This window comes from Anthonomus grandis, chromosome 5 (assembly GCF_022605725.1).
Source record: "Anthonomus grandis grandis chromosome 5, icAntGran1.3, whole genome shotgun sequence".
Lineage (NCBI taxonomy): Eukaryota > Metazoa > Arthropoda > Insecta > Coleoptera > Curculionidae > Anthonomus > Anthonomus grandis.
Genome location: NC_065550.1, coordinates 6,791,585 through 6,818,293, shown reverse-complemented (window position 1 = coordinate 6,818,293; position 26,709 = coordinate 6,791,585). Strand labels below are relative to the sequence as shown.

At 32.4% G+C, this 26,709-nt stretch overlaps 2 protein-coding genes and 1 long non-coding RNA gene across 5 annotated transcripts in view; all 3 read right to left on the bottom strand.

Annotated features, from left to right (window-relative positions):
• LOC126736432 (uncharacterized) overlaps positions 1-841 on the bottom strand; it is a 63,134-nt gene extending 62,293 nt beyond the window's left edge. The window contains exon 1 of the mRNA XM_050440769.1: positions 603-841. Within this exon, the coding sequence (XP_050296726.1) occupies positions 603-841 (239 nt within the window). The remainder of the gene's footprint in view (positions 1-602) is intronic.
• Positions 842-882: 41 nt separating this feature from the next.
• Positions 883-26,709, bottom strand: part of LOC126736441 (anaphase-promoting complex subunit 13) — a 38,559-nt gene continuing 12,732 nt past the window's right edge. For 2 of the 3 annotated variants that reach the window (XM_050440787.1, XM_050440785.1), the window contains exon 2: positions 883-1,092. In XM_050440787.1, coding sequence (XP_050296744.1) covers positions 883-1,092 — 210 coding nt within the window. Of the gene's footprint in view, positions 1,093-23,994; positions 24,140-26,709 lie in introns of those variants that run through there. The other variant, XM_050440786.1, reaches the window with a different exon arrangement.
• On the bottom strand, positions 6,477-7,218 carry LOC126736443 (uncharacterized). Its single transcript, XR_007660665.1, has 2 exons — positions 6,887-7,218; positions 6,477-6,826 (listed from the first exon to the last, which is right to left on the bottom strand). It is a non-coding gene; the product is annotated as an uncharacterized LOC126736443 (long non-coding RNA).

The following is a 26,709-nucleotide window of genomic DNA, read 5'->3' as shown; positions in this document are numbered from 1 at the left end:
TATTTTTCAAGACAAATAAAAATAAAAATGATATGCTTTAAAATCTTCTTATTTATCTACCATATTAATTTTTCAAAGAATTTTATTCCTATAATGAAATAGCCAAATATTTCAGAGATTTCTAGTAAGCCATGACCATAGTAAGAGTGTAAATATCTTGTACAATATTCCTGTGCATCTCGAAAAAATGCGTTTTACTCATGTATTAAATTGTGCAATTGGAAATTGAGGGAAATTACCAATTTAAAAGAGTTTAAAAAGAGCTTCTTCAAATACTTGTGTCAGCTAGAACCCAGACATACACAATACAGCATGGAAGATTGTCATACTAGCTTAAAGTAGATGGTTTGTGTGATCAATCGATTTCCATAATCTATTACTATGGACTTAAGCTAATCATAGTCATTTCCGTACATATGTATTTTCTTCTTGTCATTGAACTTTTGAACTAGTTACAATATGCAAGTTGTTGTAGCTACCTATCGAACATTTTTGCAATGGTACCTACTCTGCTGATCCGTCGATAAATACTTATGTTATTATAAATAATAAAACCGCACCCTTAGATTATTTTAAAGCTAAACTATCTTGTAACTTCTTACCTTTGACAGACTAGAGGCACAACACTTCTCTCCCTACAACCTTCCTTGGAACAAACAAAAATATTTTCAATTTTCTTTAATTCCTCATCAGTTAAGAATCTAGATTTTTCGCAAGTTTCTCTATGGGTTTGTAGATGCTCGGAACAAAAAACTTTTCCACATTTACACTGCAGAGGCAAAAAATCAATTTGTTTACATTGGTCGTTTGCACAGTGTTTTCCCAAGGTCGGTAGTTCCATTTTAAGATTTTACTGTGAGTGGTAGAGAAATAAAAGAAAATTTACTGTTCGCTAAGCAAGCTTAACATAATATCGGTCCACTTTTGTTCTTGTTCTTTTAAAGTCAAGTGGGAGTCGGTAGAGTCGGCCTCTGGATCTGACAGTTCGTAGAGAGGTACCTCAATGTCGTCTTCGGGTAAACTATCTGCACGCCACTCGTCGTCGATGAGGTCTACGAAGTGGCCGTCGATTTGAACGTCACAATCTGACATCTAGAATTAACGAAGAAATATAAATTTAACCACTAGTAAAGAATAATAGTTACGCTTTAAAAACCAATAGCGTCAACATTTATAAAAGATCTTTATAAGGTTTAAAGTAATTTTATGTCTCACTATTCACCTCTTATTGAGAACCTATAGTCAGATAAATGAGTTATTTGTAAGGCTTTTCCTTAGCTTTCTTGCCTCGAGTTATAGGTATTTATTTATGCGACGGACATACAATTTATTCAACAAATAGTATACATAAATAAAAAATAAACATTGAATAATATGTAAAACACAGGTTCAGGCAACATCAGACCTATAAATATAAATAGTTCAAGCGCCGATCCTCATCGTCTTCATTTATTTCATCATCAGTTCATCAGCTTTATTTTATGGGGGTAGAAATCATGTGTATTTAGAATCCCTTGTATACTTCCCCGATTGATCCCAGATACAGAAGCAAACTGTCGAGTGCTTAGTGTAGGATCCATGTTAACATATTTCAAAACCGCAACCTTTATAGCTTCGTTCCTTACAGGTTTCTCAACATTCCTTTTTTTATTGGCGACCGACCCTGTTTCCCTGAATTTTTTAATTAATTCTATGACATACTTTCTTTGTCCGTTTCTGTTTTTTTTCGCGTTCATTGGATAGTTCCGCTATTCGAAATGTATTTTGATTGTTAGCAAAAAATAATTCCACTATTTCTATTGTTTCTTGTAGGGTATACACTATTTTGATTATTACTTTATTTAACACGATAAACTAAAAAGTAATGATCCGATTTCACTCTAATTAAGTCAAACCGACCTCTAAGTGACATTATTATTTATTTGTATTTTGACATTCATATTTTTTCCCTCCTAAATGTCGATGTAAATCTGTATTATTGCCTGGAGCTTATAACGACTGCAATTTTCAGTATTTGTTGGACTAGTGTTTATGTATGATTGGTACAAATTAATAGTTCGATGAAGAATTGCGATTTAATACAGGTTTTCTAAAAAACTATATTAAATGTTAAAATAGTCAATAGTTTTGAGAACCGCTAAAGTAAAATCCTTTAAATTAGGTGTAGCCGTAAAGAAAATCGAAAGACCTTTTAAACAAGGTATAACTCAACCCACTATTCCATTTAAAATGTTTGAGGTTAGCTCCACCCTGGCTCAGGGATGACAGTTGGGGGTGGTATTATACTCTAAAAATGTTCTCTCCTGGTAATCTAAATTGACGTGACTTAAAATCTTTAAGAGCCCGACATGGCCGCCGTTTCGTTTTTGTTTAGTCACCCTGTATAAACAGATCTTGTCAAAGGGAAATAGAATCAGTAGTAAATCGTCAAAAAAAATTAATTTCTTTTAAATTTAATAATTTCTTTTAATTTTAATCACCTTTAAATATGCCTTCTTAAACAGTTCTTAGCAATCAGAATACAACAAATAAATTATGGACACACGCGTGAGCTTCATCAAAAGGGCATAAAATAAACTTCAAAGTTCAATTAATTTTAAAAAAATGTGTGTCTCACTTTCAAATACAATATGCGATAACTTGAAAATTGGTTTGAAAAATGGGATTCGAATTTCGATGCCTCTATTATGCCTAGGATCCATGATTTCAGGTAGTAGACATTTAAAATAAAAAAATCTTTAATTTTTCTATAATTTTTTCTTTCCAAAATGAATCATTTATTTTCATTTATATATAAATAGTAAAAGCAATGTGGCATTCTTAGTCCATATTTGCAGCTATTCTAGGTCTAACACGTTGACTGCCGGGCGTATATTAGAACTTGGGTCAGGTGCGCCGAGAGTGTTTTATTAATTTTGTTTTCTAATAAGTAGATTTTAGATCAAAATATAGTAGCAAGAGACACTTTTTTTGTATTTGACCTTGTTTAGAAGCATGTATAATATTATGTATACATGCGGCGCAGTATTATTTTTTATCAATCTGCGCCGTGTGTGTAAATACTATACACAACCGCTAAAATTATTTCTGAGCCCAACTGTGCTTAGTTTTACAGTTGGAGATGCCCGAGATGCTTTTATAGGCCGGCGCCGAGCTCACTTTGTGCTTGCGTGTTCATTTATATTCTGTTTTACCAATAATAGGCAACCCGCATTACACTGCTCCCAGTTGCAGCTCTGTCGCTAGACATAAATCGTGTTTACTTTTTACAAGTTTATTGGGTTATTAGTTTCTTTAGTGTTGTTTCAGAAGTAATACGGAGTAGTTGTCACATCTGTGAGTAATTTCAACGCGTAGGACGAATTTTGTTCTTGTTTTTCTTGACTTTATTTGTTATATATTATAACAAGATGTCTTGTTGGTCTAAGGAAGAAAATAAGAGAAGAAGATTGCAGGCTCTAATGGATGAGTGTTTAGGTGACATGAGCGATGAAGACCCGTTTGCAATGAATTCAGATGACGATCCAGATTATCAACAAAGTTCTGACAGTGATTCTGACGAAGAAAATCAACCACCGCCGGCAAAAAATCCAAAAATATGTCCAAACCTACCTAATGCTTCTACTTCAAATACTCTTGGTGATAGTGAAAGTTCAAACTCACCATCAGAGACAGAACATGGTGCTCAAAATTGTTGGGGGTCTATTCTAAGAAATTTTAAAGATTTCCCTTTCAATATTAATTTCGGTGTGCCTGCAAATCTTGCTATCGAGCTACAAGGAAAAAATGAGCTAGATGTGTTTCTTAAAATTGTAACAGAAGATGTTTTCAATCTAATGGCTTTACAAACAAATATCTATGCCGAGCAAACAATTATTGGAAATATAGTCAATAATTCTATAGGTCCACAATCACGGCTAAATGATTGAGTTCCCACCGATTCATCTGAAATGAAGGTTTTTTTGGGAATTATAATCTGGATGGGCCTAGACCGTAAGCCAACTATGAAGGATTACTGGAGCCGAAGTGAATTCTACGCATCTCAAGCATCTAAATATATGTCAAGAAATCGTTTCGAGATACTTCTAAAGATGTGGCACTTTTCAAATAACGAGCACTGCCCTCCTGGCGACAGGCTGTTCAAAATTCAATCCCTAGTGGATATTCTAAATCGAAACATGAAACAATGTATGATTCCTTCAGAGGTCTTGTGCATTGACGAAAGTATGGTACCTTTTCGTGGAAGAATTTCATTTCGGCAATACATAAAAGGAAAAAGACATAAGTTTGGTTTTAAATTATTCAAACTGTGTTTGAAAGGTGGCTATACCTACCACGTCAAGATTTATTGCGGAATAGATAAAACCGATGGTATTCCAGTGGCCAATAAAGTCGTTTTAGAGTTAATGGATGGTCTACTGAATGAAGGAAGGACTTTGTTTACCGACAATTGGTATACAAGTGTCGGCCTAGCTCAACAGCTTTTGGAGAAGAAAACGCATTTAGTTGGGACACTAAGAAGTAACAGGAAAGACAGCCCAAAAACCGTGACTGCGAAAACCCTAAAAAAAGGTGAAATATACGGAGAAGAAAAGGATGGAGTTTTAGTTGCGAAGTGGAAATATAAGAGGGATATTTTGTTTCTAACTACTAAACATGGGGATGAAATGAGAGAAGTAAGTGCTAGAGAGGGAGGACTGCGAATGAAACCATCAGCAATATGCGCATATAACTCAGCAAAGTCATTTATCGATGTATCCGATCAAATGTCGTCATATTCAACTGCACTACTGCAGAAGCGTTAAGTGGTTCCGCAAAATTGCGGTTGAACTTTTGACAGGTACAGCAATAGTGAATGCCTGGCTTTTATTCAGAAGCACTAATCAAACAGCGTCATCGATCCAAATAACAACGTTTCGTGAAAATCTTTGTCTGCATTTATTGAAAAACTCTTCAAAACCCCGAAATATTGATGCGACAGATAATAGTCCTAATCATGTACTTGTCACTGATGAAAAAAGAGCTAGGTGTGAGTTTTGCTATAATAAGAACAAAAGTGAACATGATAGAAAGTACGCTATGGCTCACAGCAAACAAGTTTTATACATATGCCCCGCCTGTCCAGGTAAACCACCAATATGTGTTGAATGTTTTTTTGTAATTCATAAAGCCAAATTAAAGTAATAAAGGGGTTTTCCATATTTTTATCAATTATGCCACTTTTTCCACAATGTTTTAAATATTTGGGGTGTTTTTTCATTAGTTTAGAAGTAATTTTTAGTTATCACCTTCTATTTTTTTTTAATAAAACGTTTTCCAATTTACTTTATGTTACATTTCCTAACCTAAAATGCGGTATTTTCTTACTAAAAAACAAAGAAAATCCTATCCAACTTAGACCCGCATTATTGGGCACTTTTTTGCAATACAAAATTTAAAACAGCAATATTTTCAAAAAATAGAAAAATATTTTCACGCCAATCACATTATATGTTAGTCCTACGCCGGACAAATAGAGAACCCATAAGAAATACACGTAATGTGTGCATAAAACGTATACACGCGGCCTGCAGTCATCAATAGAACTATGTATATATTTTATACACATGGCGCCAGTGACACACACGCTGTGTATAATATATATACATATGGCAGTCAACGTGCTAAACTGATCCTTTTTGGGCTTCCTACTTTTTCGTTTAAAATAATAAACTTTTTTTAATAATATAAAGAACAACGCGCACAAAATTGAAACACCTTCGCAATAAAATATTTCTGAGTAAACTCCCGATCAATTACTCTCAAAATAAATTTCAAAATTTAAATTTCACATAATATTGAATTGCTGTTGACCAGTAGCCGATACCGCCGTTTGCGCAGATCTGGCCAAACAAGCGTCGCGTGTTTCTTGATTTGATTCACGCTAGCCCGCCCGTGCGTTGTTGCCAAATGATACTAAACTTATCGGCGGTTCATGAAATTGTAAGAAAAATGCCTGAATTTTATATTTCCATTCTCAAAGGTTTATTATTAATTTTTTTGAAATGGTTTTTTAATATAATGTTTCTAAAATCGATGTATCTATAGACGTATGGAAAGATTTTTTTATCGATCTTTGTGGTTTTTAAATAAAAAATGAAAATTTTGGAAATTAAAAAAACTAGCACCTATCAACTCTTTAAAAAAAATATGTACATTGCATTAGTGAAAACTGCATTAAAAAATATTTTAAAATAAAAAAGTTATCCAGGAAACAGGAATTTATGGGTAAATAATCCCCTTAAATACAATATTTTTCCGAAAATCGATAAGAAATAATAACATTTTTGACAACATATTTGAAAGAAAAAGTTAATATTTCCTCCAACTTGATTGTTTCCTGGCAACCCAAAATAACAGTAAGGAAATATTCATTTCTGTACTGTAAGGAAATGTTATTTCCATACAGTAAACTTTAGAACATAAATGCGAACAGGCTTTTTCCTAAACAATTTTATTTTTAAAACTTTCAGCACAAACAAGGTTAACATTATATTTTAAAATTATTACTTATTATTTGTTATATTTACTGTTATTTGACAATTAGTACAAGTATTGAAAACTGGAAGAACTTGGGAACTAATAGCATTATTTTGTTGAATATTTTCCAAACTAATAATTTTATTTGTATGACAATAACTATTACTATAAATGATCTTGATGTATTGGTTTTTGAATCCGGTATGGTAACTAAAAGTTTAGATAGTAGGTCTTGTATATCTTGTACAGTCATTTTAACCAGCTCGTCCATTCTGCAAGCTCCGGAAATTCCAAATATTACAGCTACCTACAACAATAAATAAGCATGTAAAGAATCCAAATATAATTTTGAAGTTTTGTAAGTTACCTTAATCATTAAATATTCCTTGTCTGGAGCTTCCTGAATAAATTTGTTTATTTCTTCTTTAGTTAAAATCTTGGATTTTTTTGGCTTATAGGCATGTGCTTGTTGTTTCAGGAATGCCCGAAGTTTTGAATATTCAGATATATCCACATCATCTCTAATAGCAAGGGTTGCCTTCAGCATTGAATAATTGGCCCATAAAGTTGAAGAATTCATCTTGGAACCAAGCTCCAAGAAGTATGCCATTACAACATTTTCCGAGAAAGAAGTTACATTTTTATTCGTACGGTAGTCCATGAAGCGGTTGTATGCATAGTTATACTTATTTCTAGATTTTATTGATAACAATTCCAATGATGCAGCATTCATTGCCTCCGTGAGTTCTGGGAGGGTTTCAGAAATGGAACAGTCATCATCACTCATCATTTTACACGTTACTTTGGCTTTTTAAAACGTTAAAAAATCAATACTTTGGAAAGACGCCACAAATAAACTTTTCACTCGTCAAGTTTGACAATTTAAAATTATGTACTTCGTTTCCGTAGTTACAAAACAATGTTTCATGGCTTCTTTTATTTAAGGGAAAAATAATAATGTTGATTTAAAATTTTTAACATGATTAGTAATAATTTACCGTAATTTTAATGATTCCCGATTTTCGGAAAAATAGTATGTAGACCTCGTAGGAAAAGCCACATTCCCGGACTCCGTATTGCCAGTCTCGGCTTGCGCCTTGACTGGCAATTTTTGCGATCGCCCGGGAATGTTAAGCTTTTCCTACTAGGTATACAATATACTATTCAAGTTTTCAGGAGAAAAAAACTGCTAAAAATGAGCTTTTGCACGCATTTTATTTATACGGCTTTGAAAATGTACCTGCTGATTAAATATGATTCCCAAATCTTTCACATCACATTACTTAGCTAGTGAAGAAATCGAATTACTTTATCAACTCCGGAAAATGTTATAATTAAGCACTTTGGGGAATTTAGTAAAAAACCATTCAACTTCTAGCTCGCCAAGTGTTTTTGTAATATAATATAATAATTTAATACGCCAAAAACCTTAAGCCATATCAAATGTTTATAAGATAAATTTGGACCCACATCATTTAGTAAATAAGATAAAAAATATTGGACCACAGTGTGACCATTGGGTTGGATGTAAGTTGGACCGAGACAACACAAAACTCCCTTGAAAAAAAATTGCTAATTTAAACGCACTGCAACCAACCAACCAAAAAGTTTCCCAGACAACTTGGCGCATCTTCAATACCCAAATGCTCTGATTTGGTTAATAGGAATAAGCCATGGACCTTTATGGAATGCTTAGATTAATCTATATAAATTCTATTTTTCCTTAACAAATGTTAAGTAGTTTTCATATTCTAATAAATTCTTGCAAGTTTATTACCAAGGGCCAAATATTGTCATTACAAGTATTAGAGAGCTGTGCGGTCACCTATTGAACAAGAACTGTTGAAATTGTTGACTGATTACTACTACCCCTAAAGTTCTGTATATTCTACATTAACTGACTTGAAAATTGAGTAGATATAGATATTTTTCCAATTTAAAGTAAAAATCCTGTCTTCAAAGATATTAAATAATATTAGGTGTAGAGTGCAACATGTATGAATAGTAAAATTTCATTTTAAGAACAAAGAATGTCAAAAACTCCATTAAAAAATCGCATATATCCAGTAAATCATAAAAAATAATTCACTATTTCCTTTTGAATAAAAGCATTCCGATGTTATAAAAATTAATGGTTTTATAGGTGTATAAAACTGGTGGTCCTTATTTAATAAAATATTTGTATAGAATAGTATGAAATATAATAGAAGTTTATTGGTAAGTTTGATACAAATATATTTTATTGAAGAAGTCCATTGTGGAAGTCGAGTGAATGATTAATTAAAGAATATAAAGTCATGAGACCATGGCTATTATCTACCTCTAATCTCTATCCCTTAACACAAAGTTTCGTGTGCGTTAAGTAAGTTTCAAAATAACTCCTTAACTTTATTAAATTAATATTTAGTTTTTAGTTGCTAATTACCCCACAGGTTCCTGAAAATATGTCAACTACATACACAAATATAAGAAATATATCTATAATATTAATAAAAACTTTTACCGCTTCACTATACACAAAGTTCTACATTATTTAAATTAAACTGAAAAAAATATCAATTAGAAATTTAAATGGTGAAATTTTCCAATATTTTCATTATGGTTTTGTTACTATCATGCTATAATTATATAGCAATTAAATGGAAAAAGTGGATTACACTCGAGTAATCTGAGGTGATACAATACACATAGTAATACATTAATAATACCTGCAAAGTGGAAATATTAACAAAAAAAATTACCTATTAAGGTACTTTCTGACACACAACTGATTAATAACTAAAATCAAATGCAGATGAATAATCGGTCTTGAAATTTTAATGCGAAACACACTTATCGCATAGGAATTCTTTTAGTACAATAAAAACTATGGCGCGGGTTTCAAATTTCAGTCATTACAACTTACGATTTAGACGTTGACAATGAAAATTACTTGCACATGCAAAAACAACAATACAAACTTTTACGACATGAAAACATGTCCTGATTATACAGTGTGAGTCTATAAAATGGAATAAATTCAGTAGTTTATTCGTTTTTTTTCTCTAAAAAATCCTCGGACCCGTCAATTAGTATTTATATTTGCGCTCTTTTGTGTTTAAAACAAAGTTATACAGTCTGTCCCGAAAATAAGATATGACGTCATGGACGATTTTTTTAAATAGCCATCCTAATTTTTTATTGCGTATTTTTAAAGAGCCTATCAAATTATACATAGCTGCAAAAGTTCAAGTTTATGTGGATAACCGTTTTCAAGATAATTAAAATTTAAAAAAATTATTTAATATATATTTCTAAAAGTTTTTAATATAGTCGATTTATTTTTTAATATTAGACATATTTTAAAATTTATATTAAATATAAAAAAAAAATATTTTAATTAAATATTGAAAATGGTTAATCACATAAACTTAAAATTTTGCAGCTATGTATAATTTGTTACGTTTTCGATAAGAAATTTAAAAATCTAGCATCTAATTAGCCATGTAAAAATCTAAAATCTTTGTCTTTTGCAAGTCTTCAATACATCTGTTTCTGAAAAAATCGCTGATAAATAGGGTTGCCACGAGACGAGACGAGACGAGATTAAGAATTGTCTCGTCTCGTCTCGAAAATTCGAGACAAATATTTTTCGAGACGAGACGAGACAAGCTTATGTCTCGTCGAGACAAGACCTTATCTCGTCTCGTCTCGTTTTGTCTCGAAAAGTTCTGATACCTATGTAAAAGCCCAGGATAAAACTTAAAAATTTAATAGACCCCAATAAACAATAAACATATTATAGGTAGTTAAGTATGAAAGTTAAAAAAATCATATTCGATTTTTAAATTAATTGGGCAGGTAGGCATGTTGGGAAAGATTTTTTTAAGATTTAATAAAATATTTATATGAGCACCCCATTAAAGTCATGCAAAACGCATTTTCCAACAATCTATAGTAAGCAATAATATAAAGCAGTCATATACTCTATTTCAGAAGTGTATAGAGCAATAAACTGGAGAATTCCGTTCTGTTTGGCTACATTTCGTGGTAGTTCATAGGCGCAGGTACTTATAATATTTATGAATTTAATTTTCACGGATTAAATGCCTTTATTTTGAAAGAGATTAAATACTAAATAAATACTTTTAATCCTTTTGTATAGGTACCTATCTTTTAACGCTTTGTAACATGCAAAAATGGGGTCAGGTAATATATACAGACTATAAATACTTTTAAATCATATTTTAAACGTTAGTAGTCACTGCTACGCTGTAGTGTAATCACAATATTATTATCCCAATATTTAAAAAATGGAGGTATTCAGTCCAACGAAAAGATGTACTAAAAATTCTCCACTATCGCTGAGTGAAAAAGTTATTACTTTAAATGTACATGATTGCATAAAACACGATTACCCTAGTTTTACTGTACAAGAAATTGTTGAAAAATGTTCTCGAATGAGTGGAATTGGAAAGTCCACCATTTTTAAATTGTTGCGGGAAAGAAAAGTAGCAGGTCAAGTGGAATCTCCCAAGCAAAAGCCAGGACGACCTACAAAAGTCCTTGATGAAAATGCTAAATGTATAATTCGAAGAAAAGTTCACTCTTTTTATTTTACCCACCCTAGACAAAATTTTAATGGAGCTTGGCCGAAATGACAGTATTCCGTTGATAAGTAGAAAACTTTTATGGAAAACTTTAAAAAATATGGATTTTGCCTGGGAAAAGCATAACCGCAAAGCACTTTTACTGGAGAGCGACGAAATTGTTTGTTGGAGACGACAATACTTGAGAAGTATCAAGCAGTACCGCAGGGAGCAAAAGAAAGTTTTTTATCTTGATGAGACGTGGATTAACGAAGGTTATATAGTCCAAAAAATGTGGCAAGACAAAAATATAACCAGTGCTCGCCAAGCTTTCATAGAAGGCCTGTCTACGGGTATTAAAGTACCTTCGGGAAAAGGAAAAAGACTTATAATCACACATATTGGAAGCGAAGAGGGATTTTTAAAAGAAGGTCTGCTAACCTTTGAGTCGACTCGCACAGGAGATTACCATGAAGACATGAACTCAGACGTTTTCGAGGACTATTTTGGTGAAATGATAAAATTTCTTCCGGCTAATTCGGTGGTGGTTATGGATAACGCAAGCTATCATTCACGGCGAATAGAGAAGACGCCAACTTCAAGTTGGAGAAAGCAAGAAATTATCGATTGGCTGACTGCAAAAGGTATTGCGTTTGAAGCAAATTTGATAAAAAAAGAACTGCTGGCAATAGCAAACTTACACAAAACTCGTTTCATGAAATACGCCGTGGAAGATATAGCCGAAAAATATAATATAACTGTACTGCGCTTACCGCCATATCATTGCGAACTAAATCCTATAGAACTGATATGGGCGCAGGTAAAAGGATTTGTAGCAAGACAAAACACGACTTTTAAAATGAAAGATGTTAAGCTACTGTTTGATCAAGCCATTACGGAAGCGACACCAGAGAATTGGCGAAAAGCAGTCCAGCATATAATTAAGCAAGAGGACAAAATGTGGGATCTTGACAACCTCATCGATCAGACAGTCGATCCTTTAATTATAATGTCAAGAGGTGATGACAGTTCGTCAGATGACGAAGAAGACTACAATCTATTATAATTTAAAATTGTTATACACTGTTCAAAAAGTGCCAGATCCAAAAGTGACATTTTCAACTGTTTTACTCTACATATTATGTTCAATAAATTTGTGAAAAAAATATATTATTTCATTTAAACAAAAGTAACTTTCTAAAATAAAATAGCATTTAAGTACATTAATTATAAGGTAAAAAACAAGTCCCAGTTGCACGCCTTTGGCGAACCGTTTTCAATGTTTATCAGTGGGTAACAATGGGCAAAACTCATAAATTGACCCAAAACCGGGTGGCACTACCTGCAATCAACGAAAAGAAAGAATTTTACATTGAAACTAATACCCAACTAAGGTAGTGGCATAAAATATTGGTGGATCACCAGGTACCACTTTTGCATACCTAATGAGGTTTTATTGCTCTACACACTTCTGAAATAGAGTATAGTGTTTTTATAAAAGCGGCAATAGCGGAATATTGAAAATAATATTTTATATGCATTTAAGCTACAGTTGTCAACATACCTATTAACAGCAGAAAAATATCAATAAAATATTATGACACACCTTGCATAAAAACGTTAAGTTGAAAAAGAAATGCGCAGCTAAAATAAAAACAGACGTGACTGGTCCAAAAGATTTAAATAAACATACCCCTAAATTCTAAGGATATTTTTTCCAATCTACCCACCACATGTTACACAAATCGTAAGCCCATTATTAAGCCAGAAGTAATACAAATGTCCTGTCAAATTTCCAGCCAATATTTTTTTGTTGACATTATGAAACCTTAATGAAGAAATGGTCATAAAATAAATATGGGGTTGTCTCAAAAAAACAGTTCCATTTATAGAAAATATATACCAAAGAGCCTTGTAGACCTTATTTTATAAAAGAACATAATCATGGCATTGATATCAGTTTTTATACTTAAAATATCATGTTTGATTTTTAAAAGCTATCAGGATTTTAATTTTGAAAGGTCAAAGAATTGCCAACAAATGTGTAGTGTCTTTTTCTGTTAGTTCTTGTGTGTGGTTATTGTTACTTAAATGCATTTTATTGAGTTGGTCATACATTTTATTGTATGAGTAGTGTTGTGCTTGTTTATTTTTTTTTGTCTTGCATTTTCAGGCATATTTTATTTATTCTTTTGAGCCAAACAGTTATGTGGCCAGGAAGTGGCAGCGTGGCCCGAAGCACGGTTGTTTGGCTTAAGCAGTTCAAAGTAAATAAGATCAGTTTTTAGTGCTTTTAATTTAATTTTTTTGTCGTCTATCAGTAACTGGCAAGTGCATTATCCATCAGTGCTGTTATCGTGGCGAAAGAAATACTTATAAAGTAAAAAATTGCTTTGACAACCTTTATAAACAATCGAATTAGACTTAAACCGAGGTCGTATTTCATGGTATTCTATTGTAACGACTGAGTTGTACTCCCGCGGCATTGTCTGTGACCTCAAAATCGTGTAAAATGTGCAAGGCCAACATTGGAAAGAAAATGAAACTGTAGTGTGGCCACTGCAAAGGTTATTTTCATATTCAGTGCGGAAACGTTACCGAAGTAGATGCTCGGGTGATGCAAGCAAAGAAATCTTCGTGGTGCTGTACAGAATGTAAACAAGATAAGAGGATGCGTCAGTAAATAATATTACTAGGAGATCGCTGCTTTTTGCGCAACCCAGTACGTCTCCTTAGAAGCCTTCAGGATGAAATTAAGGAACTTCGCAAATTCGTAGACTTTTTAAACGAAAAGTACGAAGAAGAAAAGACCCGCTCAAAAGTTTTGACGGACATGGTAAATGAAGTTGTACGAGAGAATGCTATCCTAAAACAAGAGGGAGAATGTTTGAAATCATCTCAAGTCTCCCAGGAATTAAACAAAATTAGGAATAATGTATGCATAACAGAGCTAATTAAGGGGGAAGAGGAGAAAAACCAGACGGCTTCAAAGGCAATCAGGCTTTTTCAATCTTTAAATGTTGATGCTTCTGAGGCTAACATAGAATATATAAAACATGTTTCACTAAAAAATGGCGATTTTAAGGTTATACTTACTCTACCCACTGAGCTGAAAAGGGCGGTTCTGGAAGCGCGCTCTAAAAAGGGAAAAATGACAATGAAGAATTCTGGGCTGGGAGACTCATTGGATCGAATTTTCTTAGATGAAGATATGACCAAAGGCACATACGAACTTTTTAAACAAGCCTAAAGCCTAAAAAGAATTTGAGACAAAAAGGTTACAAATTTGTATGGCACAAAAATAGACAGATCTTAGCTAGGAAGGATGATGGTGAGCCAGTAATTGCAATAAAAAGTATGGGGTTCTTAGAAAGTTTGCTGGCTTAGTTGGTTTGTTTTTTACTGTTTTTTTTTGGTTACTTTGGGTTTATTAAGGTATGATTTATATGTTTTTTTTTCTTTATATAATTTTTTATGGCATCTAATCTCAAAGTAGGTCATTTAAACGTACGTTCATTGCTGCCAAGCATAGTAGATATTAAAAATTGCCTTCTTGGTCTTAAATTGGATATTTTGGCTGTCTCAGAAGGTTGGCTTCCTAAGGACATTTCTAATAAATACGTGTCTATCGAGGGCTACCGGTTTTTAAGAGTAGATCGTGATACTAAAAGTGGTGGTGTTGGTGTTTACTTCAGAAGTGACTTGTGTGTAACTGAATTTGATGCTCATGATAAGAACGAGAAGTTGGAGCAACAATGGAATTTTGTGTAATATATATTATATATTATGTAATAAATATTATGAAGGTAAATACCATTAAATTGGGATTAGGGATTTTTTATCGTCCTCCAAAATTCAACGCTTTAAATGCAATTAATCTCTTGGAGAATTCTATTGGTTACATTTTACCTCTTTGTGATGAGTTGATTTTGTTGGGCGATATTAATATAAACTTGTTAGAATATGCGACTATTAATGAATCTTTTAACAATTTGCTTGAGTCTTTTAATTTCAAACAGATTGTTATGAATCCCACTCGATTTTCATTAAAAAAGGCCTCTTTAATAGATGTGATTATCATTTCAAATGAGAAATTGCTGAATGGTCAGGTCTATCATCACGACATGCATGAAACATCTGATCATCAATTAATATACTGTAATATTACAATTAATTTGCCAGTGTTGCCTCCGAAAATTCTCGAGTATCGTGACTACAGGAATTTTGATCTAGAAAAATTTAATAACGACTTATTTAACCTAAACTGGGGACAAATATTTGATCAAGTTGATCTTAATGACAAAATTAGTACGCTGACAGATAATATTTTGTTACTTTTTGATAAGCATGTGCCAAAACGTAAAATAAGGGTAACCAGACCAAAATCTCCTTGGTTTACTGGGGTTTTGCAAACAATGAAAAAATATTGAAATAGCCTTTTGTGAAAGTACAAAAAGTCAAAAAACGTTGGTGATTGGGAGGATTACAAAAGAGCTAGAAACCTCTTTACACGGCGGTTTGCAATAAAAAAAAGCTTATCTCAATTTTCTGAGCACCACAAATAATAGCAAAAAATTTGGCAAGGTCTTAATGACATGAATGTTTATAATAAAAATAAAAGCAATTATCACATTCCCATGCAACTACAGGATCCAAATGAAATAAATAACTTTTTTATTCAATCTGTACAGCAAATATGTCCAAATGTTGATCCAGATACAATAAAATTTTACCAAATCAATTCGACCGTTCAAGACACTTTTGGTTTACGTTTGGTTAATGATTACGAAGTCGGGCGTGCTATTTCTTCGCTTACGTCAAATGCGACAGGGTCGGACCAGATTACGCTTCAAATGCTTAAACTATGCGGTCCAGTTATTATTCCGTTTCTAACGCATATTTTTAATCAAATGATTGAAACTAGCACTTTTCCCCAACAATGGAAAACAGCTACAGTCTTACCCTTGGCAAAAAATAGTGATCCTAAGAGTCACTCAGACTTAAGGCCAATTAGTTTGTTGTGCGTGGTTTCTAAAATTTTTAAGAAGATAATATACCATCAAATTTTCGATTTTTTGCAAAAAAATAATCTTTTCTATAAATATCAGTCAGGTTTTAGAAGAGGTTTTAGTACAGGTACAGCTTTGCTGGACGTTTTGGATGAAATTATCCAGTCGATAGATAAAGGAGAACAATGTACCCTGGTGTTACTTGACTACAGCAAGGCCCTTGACACGCTGGATCCAGAACTTATGTGTGCCAAGTTACAGTATTATGGATTTTACGACCAAACCATAAAACTTTTAAGAGGTTATTTAACACAAAGAGCGAGTGATTATTAACCAGAAGTTTTCGTGTGTGCTGCCTGTTTTAAGTGTGCCGCAAGGTTCAATATTGGGCCCGCTGCTCTTTGTAATCTATACGATGGACATGCACCGGTGTATAACCAACAAGTGTAAATTAAAGCAATTTGCTGATGATAGTCAGATTCAGTTTTCTTTCGAGAAGGAAGGCTGTTTTGAAGCTGAAAGACAAATTAACCAATGCTTAGATCAAATTCATGCTTATTCAAATAAAAATGGTCTAAAATTGAATCCAAAGAAGTCAGTGGTAGCAGCTTAATGTTAACTTTAAAAGTTTTTTCTGTCAATGTAAAATCATTTATTTTAAACCTATTTATATAGTGTGCAATCAAGTATGAAAATGACTTTTTAAATAATTCCTTATTGTGCGCCGGAATAGTAATCAAATTGTTTCTTCTAATATTTAGGTTATGTACATCCGTTCTCCGAAGTAGGTTATGTACTTCGGAATCTAATCTTTCTAAGCAAATATGATGGAGACTTCCACTTAAGTAATTTATAAAAAAAACAAATAAGATGTAATACTCGTCGATTGAACAAATTTAACCAGCCCGCATCCTTTAGCTTATGAGAAATATGCTCCCCTCTCCTTACGCCAAATACAAGTCTTAGGCACGAATTCTGAAGTTTTTGTATCCGATAGGCATCTGAGCAGTCAAGACAAGGACCATAAATAGTGTCGCAGAAATTGAAAGGTGACAAAACCAATGCTTCACAAAGCATTTTTTTAATATGAGTACTTAAGTAATTCTTCTGCGCGTAAATAGTTTTTAAAGCAGAGTATCCAATTTTAAGTTTAAGTGTAACATGCTCCCTAAATTTTAGTTTATGATCTATTAGGAGCCCCAGATTATCGGCTGAATTTTGAAATTGTATAACATCGTTATTCATTTCAAGTCTAAAGTTATTTAAAATCTCAATCCGGTGAGCATCACTACAAAAAAGAATAGCTTTAGATTTGGCTGGATTAATTTTTAAAAGTAGATTTTGAGTTTTAGTAAAGATATTATTAAGATCTATATTAATATTAAGGTTAGCTTCAGGAGCATAACTGGGTTTATATGAATAATAAATTTGAGTATCGTCTGCATAGCAGTGATGTTTACATCTATTTAATTTTTTTGTTAATTGTGATGTGTATATTGTATATAGCAATGGACCCAAAATACTACCTTGTGGTACACCAGAAATAACGTCAAGTGCCTCCGATGTTTTTCCATTTAGCAGAACTCTTTGTTTGTGGTTTGAAAGAAAATATGACATAAGTGTTAAGGCCGACTGAGAAAATCATAGATAATGTAATAGAGATATGAGTATCTCATGATTCACCATGTCAAATGCTTTGGTAAAATCTAAGAGAATTAAAACAGTTGCCTGATCTTTATCCAAAGCCTGAAATATATCGTCTGTAACTTGAGACAACGCAGTGACACAGCTATAGCCCTTACGAAACCCAGACTGATATTCTGGGATGAGATTATTGCTATTTAAATAATCAAGAATTTGGCGCTCCATAATTTTTTCCAAAATTTTAGAAAGAACAGAAAGTATAGAAATAGAACGAAGATTGTTGAATTCTGTGGGATTTTTAATTTTAGGTAAGGGAATTATATTGGCCTCCTTCCACTTTTCCAGAAAATAGCTCTTCTCTAGACAACAATTTATAATGTGGGTAAGAGGATTAATAATCACAGGACAGCAAAGCGTAACAATAGTAATATTTAAATTATCGGATCCAAATGCCTTGCTTTTTATAGTTTGAAGAATTTTTTCTACTAAATCCTGGTCTACTAAATTAAACATAAAATCGTATATATTAGGAAAAATTTTGTGCTCCTTAAAAAAATTTATAAAATCGGTATTAGGCTTATTGTTGTTATTGTTTATATTAGTAAAAAACCATTAAGTTTTTCAACATCTTGTAATGATATAGGAAGCTGTACATTAGATTTTTTTCAACTCACTCCAAATTTCTCTATTACTACAAATGCCAAGTTTATAGGTTAAATATGCTTTTTTCTCTGCACGAATCGCAGACGTTGTAATATTTCTATACGGTTTATACGTATTCCAGTGTCCCTGATCCTTACTAGCTCTAAACTTATTTAGAACCCTATTACGAAGCTTTTGCATAAACCTGATGTTGGGGGTTATCCAGGGGCTATATGGTTTTTTTAAATTATTAACCCTCTTAATTGGCGCATGTATGTCTAGGATATGAAGTATCGACTGTGTGAAAAAATCAACCTTAGAGTCAATTTCAGGCATGATATACACACTATGCCATGGTATTAACTCCAGATCAGACTGAAAACGTAAATGTTTAATATTATGAAGGTTTCTATATGTAAAACTAAAGCGTGGCTCAGAAATATTAAAATTAATTTCACAAAAAACCAACAAGTGATCCGACACCTCAACATCCCTAACACCACAAGCCTCCATGAGGTCAATATTAGAAAAAATCAAATCAATCAGGGACATAGAAGTATCAGACACTCTTGTCGGCTCTGTTATGAATTGTTTTAAACCATAAACTTCAGTAATTTCAAACAATGAAGTATTTACATTTGGATTAAGAACATTTATGTTAAAGTCGCCAAGAAGTATTATGTGCTCATAGGCAGCATAAAAATCAACCAGAATGTTATCCAGAGCGGAATAAAAAAGGTTTAGTTCACCTTTAGGTGGACGATAGATGTTTCCAACAAGAATTTTTTTGTCATTTATATTTAGCTCGATCCAAATTTGTTCAAGAAAAGCTGCAGATTCTCTATGCATAATACGAAAGTTAAAAGTATTTTTGAGATACACAGCAACACCGCCACCTCTATTTAGCCTATCCTGACGAACGAGAATGTAACTATCCAAGTGAATAGTGTCATCGGAAACATGTGAGTGAAGCCAAGCTCTGAGACACCGATCACGTCATATTTATACTTTTTTATATGATCCTGAAAAATATCAAAGCTGTTTGTAAGTGATCTAGTATTCAGATGCGCACATGAAAACATTTATGTAATATATAATAAAGGAAAAGTTATATAAAAGAGAGGGCAAATAAGGGAGTGTAGGAATTTAAAAAAAAAGGAGTTTGCAAGTATGCTCTTTAACTGATTTCCCTTTAGTTTAAGTTATCACAAGACAGATAATAGTAACAGTTAAATTTAACAGTAAAAAAATACCGCTCATGGTGGTGTTAAGTAAAGAACCCAAAAAAATGTATAGTAAATTATATGATACATAAATCTTAATTAAATATTTAAGTACACAATACAATATACTTATCAGACAACAAAGGAAAATAAACATATATTATTAATGTAGTAAGTTGAAGAAAAAAAAGACTACCCAATACAAAGAAAAAAAACCCAAAAAAGGAACCCCCGGTATATAAAAAAAAATCAATTATAATCATAATTTTCACATTAAAAAAAAAACAAAAAAAAGTAAGTAATTACTACAAAAAAAAAGACTCTTTGCAATAAAGAAACTTAACATGCCATAGTAAAAAGGTATAAGTGACGAAAAAGAAATATAATATATATATATATATTAAATTATGAATGAACATTAGCGTCCCTATCATCAAATTATATAAGATATTCTCAACTCATCAAAAGAAAAGATAATTTATATATTTGTCAGGTCAAAGCAGATATGGGGGATGAGTTGCCAACTTTCAATTTTGAAACTTCAGTGGGTTGGAACAAAATTCACTTAACATTGGAGGAGGTTTTTGAGTCCATTGAGGGCAGCAAGGGTAAGATCGGTGCTGGACCGGATGGAATCCCTGCTTTTTTTCTTAAGCAGTGTATCTGTGGACTAACCCCACCCATCTCTCAGATATTCAACCAATATCTGGACAAGGTTGTTTTCCAACTTTTTGGAAGAGAAGCTTTTTAAAACCAATATTCAACTCTGGTTCCAGGGAGGAGGCTACTAACTACCAAGCAGTTTGTAATCAGAGATACTTAAATTACTTGACTTTTTAGTAAAACTTTCTTGGTCTTTTCAAAATCTTATTAATCGAGATCAGTTTGGCTTTATTAAGGGTAGATCTACTGATTCAAACTTGCTTTTAGTCAAAGTCAAAATATACTTTATTTGCTAAGTTTACAAACTTGTGCTAAAAGCTTCCTAATCCTAGAATTTATAATACTAGTAGTTATTTGGTTATACAGGATACAGGATAAAAACAGGATACAGAATCGATTTTGATTGTACATAAGAGCATATTTTATATAATCAAAGAAAAAACTAAAAAAGAAGAAAAGAAAAGGCAAGAACTAACATAAAACAAGAATAATAAAAAAAAATTGATCAACAAATATATAATTAATTTAAATCCTCTTAATATATATGATAAATTTTGTTAATGCAGATTTTGCTAAAGCATTTGACCGGGTCAATCATGGTGCTTAGTGGCAAACTCAATGTTTTTGAGGTTTTAGATTTTTTTCTTTCCTGTATCTATGATTATATAATAGGTTTTGAAATGAAAAGAACCCAGGTGGTGAAAATGGGAGGGTTGCTTTCTGTGGAGATAGAGGTTGCTTCTGGAGTGCCCTAGGGATCCCATTGCGGTCCTGTACTTGTTTGCATTTTCCTGATGGATTTAAGTCAGAGAATTAAAAACAGTAGTTCTTTATGGTTTGCTGATGATGTGAAGCTTTTCAGGGAGGTCCCTCAATGATGTTATTGACCTCCAGGAAGACCTTAAAGTATTTTTTGAGTGGTGCATAGATAATAAAATGACTTTAAATATTGGGAGGTGTCATAATATCACATTTTCAAGACAAAGAAATCCCATTAACTTGGATGATACTCCACTTAATGTTAAAATGAAGAGCTCTGATCTTGGCGACCTAATGGATTCTAAGATTACTTTTTCTAGTCACATAAATCAAACTTAAACCGACTTTAAAGGCAATGAGGGTATTGGGATTTATCCCAAGATCTTTGACCAATTTTTCAATATTCACATTTAGGAGGTTATACTATTCTCTAGTACGTACCATTTTGGAATACTGTTCTGTTGTATCGCCTCCTTCATATCACTGTTATGTCCAACAAATAGAAAGAAAGTAGAATAAATTTTTGAGAATGTATTTATTTATTTATTTCACATTACAACCTGCTTTACTGACCTCTTAAAACTAGTCTCTAAAGTATTAAAAAAATCTACAGTTTGTCACATAGGATTTGCATTTCTTAACATTCTGGAAACAGGATTATTTTTGCCATCATTTTCTGAATGATGAGGAATATAAAAAACATTTGTGTGTCAGCTTCTTCTTCTATCAGGTACATTTAGACATATAAGATTTAAAAGATCAGAACAATGAATTGTTCCATTTATAATTTTATGCAAAAAAGTCATCTTGAGGTTTATTCTTCTCCTTTCCAAAGTGTCAATATTGAGTAATGTTCTTAATTCTACATAACAATATTCATCTCGGTTATAGCCACATTTATAACCAATAAATCTTAGAAACTTATTTTGGACACATTGCATGAACATGAGTTATATAACTAAGGTTCCAGATTTTTGAACAGTACTCAAGAATACTCTGAACAAAAGCACAATAGATTTTTTTATTGTAAAAATCAAAAAATCCCTTGCAGATCTAATTAGAAAACCTAGCACCCTAAAAGAGCGAGAAATAATGTTTGACATATGTCCTTTAAATGACAGGTTATTATCGAGTGCAAGACCAAGGTCTTTTATTTCACTAACTTTCAAATTAATTTGATTAATAGAATAATTAAAAAATATTGGTTTTTCTCTCTTTTTTGGCACTGGCTAAACAAACTAGCCAGTCCATTTGATTTACTTGTTATAGAATTTTACACCATGCATTAAAGTAACTTAATTCTTCTTAAAGAAGCTTAACATCATCTATTGTTGTCACAATCCTGAAAATCTTTACATAATCTGCAAACATAAGTATTGAACTGTTTTTTATATATTGAGGTAAATCTGACAAAAATAAATTAAATAAGAGAGATCCACAATGGGACTTTTGTGGCATGCCTGATGATATTTAATTGATTTAGATAGAAAATTATTGTATTTAACCGTTTGTGTTCTATTAGAAAGAAAACTAGCAGCCAATCAGCCACTCCACCACCGACCCCCAAGACTCTTAACTTTGTCACCAAAAGATTGTGGTCCACTCTGTCAAAGGCCTTGGAGAAATCAGTATATACAGAGTCGACCTGGCCTCCTGCCTAACCATATTGGTTAAAATAAAATATGTAAATATTAAAGGATTGGTATTAGTAGACCTGCCTTTAATAAACCCATGCTGTTCCCCATTGAGTATACCAAGGGAATGACTAGTTAATTTTTGACTAAAAAGATAGTCGAATAGTTTAGGTATTTCACTTTGAATGCATATTCCTCTATAATTTTCTACAGAAGAATTTTATCTAGATTTAAATATAGGTCTAAGATGGCTTTCTTTCCAGAAGCTGGGAAAAATTCCCAATAACATGGACTTGTTAAATATTAAATTTAGAGGTTTAGCAAAGGTGTATACACATATTTTTTTAGAAAATAACATGGAATACCATCTGGTCCACAACTAAGTTTAATAGGCATTAAATTTACAGCTTCAATTATTTCCATGACATTTGTAGGGCATTCAGGTGTGGTTGTCAAAGAGACGAATATGAATATGAATGGGTTAGATCAAGTCTAAATTTACATTCTTTGGAAGCAAGGAGAACCCTAATTGACATGTGTTTTTTGCATTAGGTTCTCAATGCTATTATTGACTGCCCCCAATTGTTGGCCTGGTTAAGTTAAAGATACCCTCTGGAAATAGATGAAGCAAAAGTTTTTTTGTTCCATTCTATGTGACTAGCTATGGCATCAATGAGCCCATTTCACATTTGGTTTCTAAAGCTAATAGTTTGGCTAATCAGATAAATTTTTACAAGCTTTAAAGAAAAATTTTGTAATACCCACCTTACAATTTGTCTAAATGATTTATAGTGTTGCAACTTTTCTAATTTATGTAATTTTGAATTTGTATTGATTTTAATTTTGCATACTTGTTTTAATTGTATAAATTATGGATTTTTATTGGCTGCTTTAATTTATTATATATTATTTTCTATAATTACAATGTAAATGGATTCCTTTGATAAGTATATAAATAAATAAATAAATACCATTAAGAACATCTCAGATTGCCAGAGAAATTTTTTACCCAAATGTACTTCTAGTTAATCTTTTAGGCCATAATTTTCAGAGATAAAAACTAAGTGTTAAAAGGGCCTAAAATCAGGTGGACAGACTTCTCCCAAACGCCCACACATAATGTGACGCTTGTCACATTATGTAGGTCTGAGCTCAGGAGTATTAACAAAAGGATTTTAGCTTTAAGAGCTATATAATTTTATTTACAGTTTTTAAAGACCCCCTGATTTTATTTCCTTAAATCCCAACAAGCAGCTACACAATCCATGAAGTGCTAGTAAAACATGAAGCAATCAGTTGTCTATTATAATTAATAAGTTTAATTAATACTTACCACAAATGATTCAAAAATCAATTTTGAAAAAATGACTTGGATTTTTCAAAAACAAAAAATAAATTCTCAGAACACTGACCTTTACTTGACAACATCCCTAACCCAACTTTTTTTAATTTCTTATTGATCTTTAGGCGGAAGAATAAAGGACAGGAGTCGATCCTTGGTTGTCAATGTCATTGCCTATAGGTGGCGCTTAAGATAAAATCTTAATAGTATGGGTCCACTTAACATCAATAGTCAAACGTTTAACGATTTAAGAGTAATAAGTATGTTGCCTGCTTTGTCAGTTTTTGAAGGTTTTGTTTAATTCCTGAAAGTAATTGTGGATTAAAAAAAACTAGCACTGTGTCATCACAAAATTTAATGTAATTGAATTTTAATCCTAAGTACTTAAGACTCTAAACATGTAACAAATATTGCAAGTTATTGGATATTTCGAAGCTTATTGTGCTTACTGAAGCTTTTTGCCATTGGTATCTTAGCTTGTGTCGCCAAAATGTAAGTAGCTTTCGTGACATTTTATGGACAGATGAATCAAATTTCTCAAATTCTGAAAGGTTAAATAGAAAACACCACCATTATTGGTCAAGAGAAAATCTTTTATTAGTACAACCAAGAGGTCCACAAGTCCGTTTCAGTTTCAACGTTTGGTGCGGTTCAAAAATTGTTGGCCCGTTCTTTTATGAGGGCATCCTAACTGGTGAAAGATATGTGGAATTTATGATGGAATTTAGACGAATTAGATCTTATAAGTAAATATCATCTGCATTTTCAGCAAGATCCACCGACACCTACAGAGGTAATTATCATTTTCTAAGTTCTACTTTTAATGATCAGTGGATAGGAACATATAGCTCCATCCAGTGGCCTCCCAGATCGCCAGATCTAACCCCACTTGATTGCTTCTTGTGAGATTACTTAAAGAACCAAATTTGCAAGCGAAGGTACGATAACGTCGACGCTTTAAAGACTGCAGTTAGGGAAAACTCGCATTACAAATGATATTGAAGAGAGGGAATTTTTAATAGATGGGTATGTTGTGGATATGATATATATATCATTTTCAAATAGTAGACACAAAGGAGGCTCTATTATTTATATTAAAAAAGATACTAAATTTAATATCGTTTGGAATGACTCTATGGACTATAGCTATTGGTGTGTGGTGATAAACCTCAAAATAAAAAATAAAAATAATACTCTAGGATCCATTTACAGGTCTCCAAGTGGAATAATAAGAGACTTTCTGTTCTTAGAAGATAAATTAAATGAAGCTCTTAGTCAAAAACAAAAGATAATTTTAATGGGCGATCTGAACATTGATTTATTAAGAGAAGACTTTGGCGCAAAAACTCTAAGACATATTATTCAGGCTGCGGGCTTTAAACAATTCTCACTTCTCAGGCAACTAGAGTTACAAATAACTCCGTAACTTTTTTACAGATCATATAATAACTAACGATTTTTTTAATTATCTGAGACCTCACGAATATTTTCTTCGATCACTGACCATGAAATAATTGGTGCTCATCTGACCTTAGCTAAAACCAGACCTATTACGACTAAAACCTGATGCTACCAAAATTTAAATCAATAAAACATAAATAACATTATTGAGGCTTTAGTGGGACAAGATTGGAATTACTCTTCTAAAAATGTTAATGTGATTTATAACGACTTTTTGACCATTATACAGCGTGCCGAACATAAATATGCTCCACTCCAACAAAGACAAAGCAAATCTAAAAGATATGCGTGGATAACAGATAAAGTAAAAAAAGCGTAAAAAAATATTAGAGATAACGCATATAAAAAATGTTGTATCACTAGATTGGAAATTGACGGGGGTTAACTATGAAAAAGAAAGAAATAATGTGGTTTCTGTTTTAAGAAATGAAAAGGAAAAATATTTCAACCAACACATTGATGAGTGCAAAGGAAACAATAAAAAGATGTAGTCCTTCCCTTTTTAAGGTCACTAGCTGGTAGATTATTCAACCCTTGATTTTGGTCAATATTCTAATAGTGTGGAGGAGAATATAAACAACCAGTATGCTGACAGTTTACAAGAAATATCCGAAAGCACTAAAATCAAACGATGGAAATCAAACATTAATAGAGTGGAGTGTACTTTCTCAAACCTTAACGTTGTCTCAACTCAAAAAACTAGTATATAATAAGGACCTGTTTTGTATCGTGGGCTACCTACTTCTATACCTAGTGAATACGTCAACAAAAACGGGAAATTTTCCAGATAAATTAAAAAGTAGAGTCATAGTTCCTATATCCAAGGTTTCAAAACCGTCTACAGTGAGTGACCTCCGTCCTATCAACTTATTACCAGTTGTGGATAAAATTCTAGAGACGGTTGTTTGTGGAAGTTAAAGGACTATTTTGAGACTAACAGTTTATTATATGAAAGACAATCGGGATTTAGGAGCCAACATTTAAAGCGAGCATTTGAAACTATAGACAGAAATGTACTTATTGAAAAGCTTAAACTTTACGGTCTAAGTGGTGTGTCTCTAAACTGGACAAAAGATTTCTTGTCGCGTAGATCTCACCGTACTAGGGTTAATAATAAAAAATCATCGTTAATTGAAAGTGTATGGGGTGTCCCACAAAGAAGTGTGCTAGGGCCACTACTATTCATTATTTATGTAAATGACATTCATCTCTGCCTAAAATTTTTTTTTATAGGTCTGTTTGCCG